Source organism: Prunus persica, chromosome G1, assembly GCF_000346465.2.
Source record: "Prunus persica cultivar Lovell chromosome G1, Prunus_persica_NCBIv2, whole genome shotgun sequence".
Classification (NCBI taxonomy): Eukaryota; Viridiplantae; Streptophyta; class Magnoliopsida; order Rosales; family Rosaceae; genus Prunus; species Prunus persica.
Window position 1 is genome coordinate 26,938,793 of NC_034009.1, and position 8,792 is coordinate 26,947,584.

General features: G+C 36.5%; 1 protein-coding gene across 1 annotated transcript; it reads right to left on the bottom strand.

The window, feature by feature from the left end:
• Positions 1,178-3,859, bottom strand: LOC18789400 (IAA-amino acid hydrolase ILR1-like 1). The gene is made up of 5 exons (XM_007222997.2): positions 3,353-3,859; positions 2,696-2,821; positions 2,282-2,596; positions 2,057-2,185; positions 1,178-1,948 (listed from the first exon to the last, which is right to left on the bottom strand). Exons 1-5 carry the CDS (start codon positions 3,692-3,694, stop codon positions 1,562-1,564), a joined length of 1,299 nt encoding a protein of 432 aa, XP_007223059.2. The 5' UTR covers positions 3,695-3,859; the 3' UTR covers positions 1,178-1,561.

Below are 8,792 nucleotides of genomic sequence, written 5' to 3' on the forward strand. Positions count from 1 at the left end.
TCCAAGCAATATATAGATGACACTTGTCAAATGATACTACAATGAGGGGCTATAATGAGGGGATCTTTAATATTCACCGATCAATGAAAATGTTTCCTTTTTTATTTTATTTATAGAGACGATCAATGAAAATAATTAAGTTCAATAATTTCTTCATATTATTGGACGCCTAGCTGGATTGAAACTCTCAACACACCTCCTCAACGTAACCCTAGCATTATAGAAGCTCCACGTGGTGTCAACGTCAACCAAAACATTAACGCCAATTTGGGAGTGTTTATGTAAAGAAACCCTTATGTTCATAACTACTTTTGCTATAAGCTTTTTTATTAGGAGCACAACGACATTTTTACCAAAAACTCTGAAATTCTAAGATGTGGTGTTATATCTTTATGTGGAAGGGCTTTTAGCTTTCTATGTTAAAATACTCATCATTGAGACCAAAGGTTATGTTTGTTTTTCTTGTTGTTGACTTGTCTTTTTTAATTCCCATTTTTAATTTGTAGGCAAGAATGAAAAGCCAATTAACTATTCAATTTTTCCTAGATAAAATAGACAAACCAAGTCGGCAGAACAAGTTTTAAAGCTCAGAGAGGAGATAGTGCAGAAGCTGACAGCTTGTAGCCTTGTACATTTCTCCATAACGATTAACGAAGTCATAGGACCGACCGAACAAGGCAACCCCATCATCCTGTATATATAGTCTAATCTGTATGGTTAATGGCTATAAGCTAAAAAGGGTAAATCTCTCTGCTATCGAAAGTCAAGGGCTTGTCATGGCTTCTCAGATCACATTGGCAATGTTTGCTTTGTGTTTTGCCTTACTAGTTATGCTTGGTTCTGCAGCTGACATGCCAGGCATGCCCGGTATGGGGGCGGCTACCCCTGCAGCGCCACCCTCTGGCAGTGGCTTCACATGTCCATCAATGGCTGTTGCCTTCTTTGCTTTGGTTGCTGCTTTTGTTGCCTAGAGGAGGAAGAAGCTCTGATCGCTGCCTCTGTTAATCTTACAGTTCGTCTCAGCTTATGGTTTCGTTTGTAATCTGGATTATGTAATTGTCAGCATGGTATGTTTGGAATTTCACATGTCATAGTTTCTGTTTAATTTGTTTTTGTGATGTTGGTAGAAATTTTGTAATAATATGTGCTATAAGTTTATTCAAGCATTGAATGAATCTTTTAATATGGAATAAAAGGTCTCTAAATAAAAAACCTGAAAGGTGCTGGCTGTTACAAACATATGAAACCATCCGTATGCACACTCAAAACACACATACTCGAAGGCACAAACATAAAAGAAAGAAGGAAAAACTTCATGCACCATCTGGTGGAGATATCAAGGATTTGGTTAACAAGACCAATTGAGATGAACGTATAAGTGAGCTGGATTTGTGAAACAGACTGAACTTGTGATATGAATTTAAATCATAAATATATACAAAACCGGCAAGTCTCTGTAGAACTCCCACCATCCAGCTTGAAGAAACACCAATGGAAGAACAAGTAAGTTGTATACTTGACATTTAATGAAATAATTGGAGTAACTAAGAAGAAGGGACTTTCAGATATGAAGGTGCAACTTCCCAGTTGAATCTGCTAGGTAAGAATGGGCAAATGCTGCATGTATTGCAGAACCAATAGGAAGCACATCCTCATCAATGAAAAAGTAAGGACTATGTGGCGCATATATGGCTCCTTTCTTTTCATTTCCTGTGCCTAAAAATAGCATTGACCCAGGTACCTTATCCAAGTAGAAAGCAAAATCCTCACTCCCCATGAAGGTAGGAGCTAATTTTGTGTTTTCTTTTCCTACTATTTTGGTTGAGATGCGTCTTGCTTGTTCGTAAATTCTCTCATCGTTTATAGTAGGGGGGATGCTAGGGTGTTCATTTCCTAAGAATTCAATCTCAGCAGAGCACCTATGTACAGCTGCCTGCCCTTTTACAACCTGACAGGAAGAAAGTGGTTTGAATAAACATTCAAAAAAGAAATGTCTTTGATGTTAAATACCCAATTAGGAACTAATATATTTTGATCTACATGGGAAATTTGTTACCTCTTCTATTCTTTCCCTGATTGCATTGAAGCTCTTCTTGCTAAAAGCTCTAAAAGTACCGGAAATTGTAGCTGATTCTGGGATGATGTTAAATGAAGTCCCTGCTTGAATCATAGCTACAGAAACCACCTGCATTAATGGTCAATGCATTGCTCAGCACTGTCTTACAAAATCCTGCATTTTTCTAAATAATTGCAGACCAAATTACACAAATAAGCAATATACCTGGGAATCTAAAGGGTCTGCCTCTCTCGAGACGATGTTTTGCAAGCTAATCACTGATGCTGATGCTGCCACAATTGGATCAATGGATTGTTGAGGAATTGCTGCATGACCCCCTTTTCCATGAATCTTTGCTTTGAAGCTCCCACAACCAGCTAGAAATTCTCCAGGCCTTGATGCAACAACACCACTTGGATATCTATGCACTACGTGCAACCCAAAGATGGCCTCCACATTATCAAGCACCCCTTCTTTGATCATGTCCTTCGCACCTATGCCGCGTTCCTCAGCTGGTTGAAATATAAGAACAACAGTTCCCTGTAACAATGTGATAGTAGATTTATAAGGTGACCGAAAAAAGATGAAAATCTTTTATATATATATATATATATAATCAAAGAATGATCATAACTTCACCTGTAATGTGTCTTTCAATTGTTGAAGTACTTTAGCAGCACCAAGAAGCATGGCAACATGTGCGTCGTGGCCACAAGCATGCATTTTTCCGTCCACTTTGCTCTTGTGCTCCCATTCCACCAATTCCTATACTCGTATGCAGATGCAATGTTGTCAATACAAAGTGCTTTTTGATTAAGAACATCAAATTGAACACTACAGTTGATGATTTTGATTATTTCTCTCTTTTCCTACATTATGATTTTGAGCTATATAAAGCTTAGCTTTTGTCATGTTCTGTATGACATTGCGGGGGAGATAAAAGGGTTCTCTGTTTCACTTCACATGCTCATCAACAAAAGCTCGAAAGGCTACGGTTCTATGGATCAAGGAAAAGTAGCCTGCTGTACCATTTATGTCTTAGTCGTTTTACCACAATTACTTGTCACAAGAACTTTGATTAAAAGCTAAAGAAAACGAATACAGAGCAGAAATATATACATCTATGTGATTAAAACCCAACAATTGAATTGCCATTGCAAAACCATGGGTAAAACATTTGTATGTGTTTTCCTTGACACAAGTATATAATACAAGGATCAAAGCAACAGAGTATATCAATCTGATCAAACCCAACAATTAAGGTAAAGGAATTTAAACTAAATTGACTTAGCTAACCTGAATGGGCAAAGCATCCATATCTGCTCTCAGAGCAACAAAGGGAGGAGAGCCAGAGCCAATAGTGGCCACCACACCAGTATGCGCCACAGGCCATGTATATGCAACACCAATCTTGTCAAGCTCGCGCCTAATGAGTGCGCTTGTTTTGAATTCTTCATATGCAAGTTCTGGGTTTTCATGGATTTCTCTCCTCACATTCTTCATCCAATTTACTGTGTGAAACTCATTGGCCAGCCCAACTATCTGCTTTTTCAATGAATAATCCTGATATGTGGTAGACAAGCACAAGGTTGTGGTTGTGGCAATGGAGATTAGGAACAAAAGTTGCAGAAGGTCCATGCTGCCAAATGGTAGATTCAATATTTCTAACAAGTAGCTAGAAATGTGTAGTTATATATACAAGAAAATTATATATATATATATATATATATATATATAATGATAGGAAAGACTTTTCTACTTGGAAATTAAATTTCTCCAAGTTAGGGGAGCAAAGAAAATCTGAAACCCAAGCATGGTAGTCAATAAGAGAGAGATTATATATGCATGATTCTATTTAGGATTTTGCTTTTTGACTGTTTGTATCAAAATTGGTCAAAATACGAGGTCTAAAAACATTTCAATAAAATTCACTGTACATGCTGCCAAATAAACGTAAAATTCATTAGACTTAAAGAACCACGTGTCATTATCAGAGTTCTTTCTGATTGTAGATCAACTTCTATGTGGATTTGAGTGATGCCGGCGTTGGATTGGACCCCACCAAATTATGTGGAGCAGATTGGAACAGCAACAAGATGTATGGAAATAAAAGGAAAAATAACAAAAAGTCACGTGTTGAAATTTGGAATAGTAAGAGACGTGTGTTGTGTGAATTTGGAAAATCGCAACGACCCCTCCTTACCCTGGTTACCCGGAAAAACATTTAGCCTAATTGTCATTTCTAGTTGCACTTTTTTATTTTCAATCACAAAAAACGTGCATAAATAAGTTAAGTTGCAATTGAAAGGTCATATTTTCCACTGTCATCCGTCACTGTTTAAGTCTCAAGTCTTAAATCTGGACCTTTTTCAAATTTGCATGTGATTAATGTGAAGAAAATGATCCTTGTGATTGTGGAAGAAAAATATCTGTTGACCAAGCCAAGTCTTTTCATCTTCATATTCCTACTGTCCACAACCAATGAATCATTGTGGCATCTTTGTAACTGGAGTGAGACCAATGGCGGAACCGGAATTTTTATATGAATTGACTAAATTTTTATTTATTTATTTTATTTATAAAATATATGTTATATTATTATTATTTTTTAAACAATAAGTTCATTCACATACCAAACAAATATAATGCAAAGAAATACATAATATATGTAAAACATTAAATTAAATACATGGTCACTTATCAAATTAAATACATTGTCAAACATTAAATTAAACACATATTGCCAAACATCCTAGTGAAGTAGAACCCTACGCTTCTTGAGTTTCTCAAAATCTATGATTATTGAATCTGAATCAATATCCATAAAAAGTTCTTTCTCAATGTAGACAATAAGGGAATCTGTCAAATACTCATCCTTCATCTTATTGCGAAGTACATTTTTAATATGTTTTATAGCTGAAAATGCTCGTTCTGTAGTCGCCGTAAAAACTGAAAGAGTTAACACTAAACGAATCATCCTATCAATCAAATAATATGTATGTGCTCTAATTTGAGCTACTTCGATTCAACACCTTTATATCTTCAACAAAGTTCCTCCCTGGAAGTCTCTTACCTTGTTTATGAAACCCATAAACCAAATTATATGGATTATCAATCCATCATGGGTGGCAACCCACAATCAAACAAACGGATGGCAATCCATGCTTGGGTATAAAACCCGTTAAGTCAATAATGCTCTGCCAAGTGAATCTCCATGCTCCTCCGAAGTCTCCCATGTTTGGGTATAAAAGCTTCTATACAAATTGTGGAGCCATGATATGCTATGCAATAAGGGAAAAAAAAAGTGCCGCAAGACCAAAGCACCATTTTGGCACGCTCTAAGAGCAGCTCCAGCGCTACTATCAAACCGGGCCAAAGGCCCCCCGAGACAGCCCAGACGAGCTCCAGCGCTGCAGACGAAGCCCGGGTAAGTTGCGGGTCCCACGAGCCCGGGCAGGCCCAAGGGCGAAATACACGTGCCAACGGTAAAAAAATTTGAACTTACCGTGTGCTGACGTCACCACATGCAGGCTCCAACGGGAAGATGACACGTGTCGCCACCGGGTGTCTCCGATTGGTTTTTTTCCAGAAATCCTACGGTTCTCATTTTTTTTGGCTAAAATTTTTTTTTAAAAATCCGAAAAAATTCTGAAATTTTAAAAAAAAAAATACCAAAAAAGTATGTATTTTTTCCCTATAAATACCTAACCATTTTATCTACTTTCAACACCAAATCTTCATACAATTTGTTCTCCATACAATATTTTCTACTCTCCACTCACATTATTCATTTTCCACACCAATTCTCCATACAAACTCATCTCCTTCCAATATTTTTTACTCTCTACTCATATTTTCCACTTTCCACACCAATTCCATACAAACTCTTATCCTTCCAATATTTTTTACTATCCACTCACATTTTTGTACTACTTTCCATTTGTAGAAAATAAACAAATGGCATCTTCTGTCGAAATCGGAGGCTCGTGGTCAACCAAGGAAGATATTGCGTTGTGCGAGTCTTGGGTGAACGTTAGTCATGACCCTATCACGGGCAATGAGATGAAGTTCCATCATATGTGGAGCAAAATTCACCATCCTTATAAATACAATATTATAAATAGTCAAAGATTGAACCATACAATCACCATCCTTATAAAATATAAAGTACCAATGTACATCAGTAGAGTTCAATAACTTTAGTTGCCCTTACTATACAAAACTATGAAATGCCAAATATTCAATAAGTACACTACAAAAGTATGCATACATCATTAGGGTCCAAAATACAGTCAGCCGCTATATCAAAAATGCACAACACTAACTGCATCTATTCAAGTCCATGAGTACCTTGATCTGATTCTAAAAGTCAGTCTCAGTAGGGCCTGCATCCCCCTAAAAATAGATAATCTCTACATTGCCACTGTCTTTTATTTCCTGTGAAAGGTTTATAATAAGCTTTCTTCACATTACTCTTGAAACTTCTCCACAACTTTTCAATTGGATGACCCTCATCACCATCTACTTCAATTTATTACCCATTGGGTGACCCTCATCACTCATCATCATCTACTTCAATTTACAAGTAAAACCAAAAAACAACAAAAAAAACTGAGAATAAAGAATATATTACCCATTGTAGTAGTGAATGCATGCTATTTGAACTTGTGTTGAATTCATGCTAATTGATTATTTGTGGTTGTCTATGATTGATTATTTAATGCAGGATATTAGAGGAGGATTCAGAAGCCAAGGCAAAAGTCAATCTAGGGGCAGATTCACCATTACTCAAACTACTCAAAGAGGAATAAGTCAATCTAGATACTAACAATATGGGGAGAGAAACTGCTCTCAATGTTGGGGGAGGGCTTGGAACTCCTCCAAATGGTGGTGGAGGGAGAGGCAATCTTCAAAATGCTATGGGGAGGGAGGAACTGCTCAAACTGGTCAAGGGAGAGGAACTCCTACTGTGTTTTTCTATGCTAGGGGTTTATAGAATGAGTCAATTATAACAACTACATCTATAAAGTATAAATCTCCATCAAAAAAGGCAAAAACTCATCACATGCAGTCCTCATGAACTTTTGCAAGTGTGGAAGTCTTTACCTTTTAATTGATGGATAACTTTTGATTTTGGTGGATGACTTTTGAGTTTGTGGATGGCTTCTTTGATGTAATAAAATATTTGGTTGGTTAGGATTAGACTTATTTTGGGAATTATTATGTATTGTATAATGTATGGGAATGGTTATGGACCTATTTGGTTGGTTAGGATTAGACTTATTTGAGAATGATTATGTATTGTGTAATGCAGGAGAATGGTTATGCATCTATTTGGTTAAAGCTCTTGTTTGGTGTGCAAGTTTGTACAAATTTTATGCATGAATTATCTAAACTTTGTTACAACTCTTGTTTACCTTTGTGTTTGGATAAGGGAATTGTGAAACTTTGCACTCAATTCCTACAAATTTTTTATCACACTAATTTTGTTATGCTTCGCATTTGACATAATTGTTCACGTGTGCAAAATGGATATCAATGTGCAAACACAAACATACTTTAACTTCAACTACATTTCAATTAAAAGCTAAGTACATAACTAGCAGACACAAACAGACCTTACAGACTCAAAAGCCAATAACATAGTTGTTCACATACACAAACAAACCTCACAAATTCAAAAGCCAAGAACATAGTTCTTCACATACACACTCAAAAGCCAAGTACATTGAAGCATTTTCATTACATTAATTCCAATTTGGGTTTTTTCCCCACCCTATTTTTGGGTTTCCAAAACCCATAAACAAACACACATAACATTACACTTAAACAGATTCCAACCCAGAACTGAAGCTTTTTCTTTTCCGCTCTCTGCAACTTCAGTTCCTTTTCCATGCTCTCATGTTTCGCAAGAGCCCATGAATGATTTGCTTCGAATGTTCACACATTTATGTGTCCGCCCACTCCCACAAATCACAGCCACCACTTCTCTGCATCATTGTTCATATCAGAAAATAAACAACAAAAAGCAACAAAAAATTCAACAAACTCACATAATCAAACTCACCCATTCTATTGCACAAACATAAAACCTCCTTCCAGGGTTTGAATCGGTTCACAATGTTCTTATTCGAGCCTCTTTTGGACATTTGCACAATTTCTTCATTTCCTTAGATTCACCGATTTTCCAACTCATTTCCTTAGATTTCTACACCAATTGATCTTTCTCTTTTATAAGAATAGGAGGAGGGAAGCTAAGGAGGGAACTGACAAGCTCATGGTTGTTTTCTAAGTAGATTGGGCTTTTAATACTCCACCTTACCTGAAATTAGGAGGAAAGTAAGAGTTTGTTCATGAAATAACGAATTTATCCTTTAAAATGTGTCATGTTCCTCTCACGTATAAAAACTAACGGCAAAGTGGATGGGAGTCTTAAGGATCTAGCGGTAGGCCCTCAATTGGCGAGTTTTAAAAAGTTCGAATCTTTAATTTAATACCGAAAAAATTGTTAAGGAATTAAATTGACAATATACGAATAATTCTGGGGACAAAACCGCAAAAAACCTTATTTTTATTGAAGAGATAATAACACGCGGTTCTTTTAAGTCTCCTAAATTTTACCTTTGTTGGAGGGACAGTAAATGCGGTTAAAAAAAACATCAGTCTTTTTATCGAATCATATTCTTTAGGCCCAAATTATGGTATCTTAGACAAGGAGCTTCTTCAATAAGAGGGT

Excerpts from the sequence above, each read along its gene's own strand:
- LOC18789400 (XM_007222997.2), bottom strand. The coding sequence starts at position 3,694 with ATGGACCTTCTGCAACTTTTGTTCCTAATCTCCATTGCCACAACCACA. Across the intron at positions 2,597-2,695 it reads AATTGAAAGACACATTACAG|GGAACTGTTGTTCTTATATT; the intron begins GTGAAGTTATGA and ends ACATTGTTACAG. Across the intron at positions 1,949-2,056 it reads TCAGGGAAAGAATAGAAGAG|GTTGTAAAAGGGCAGGCAGC; the intron begins GTAACAAATTTC and ends TCTTCCTGTCAG.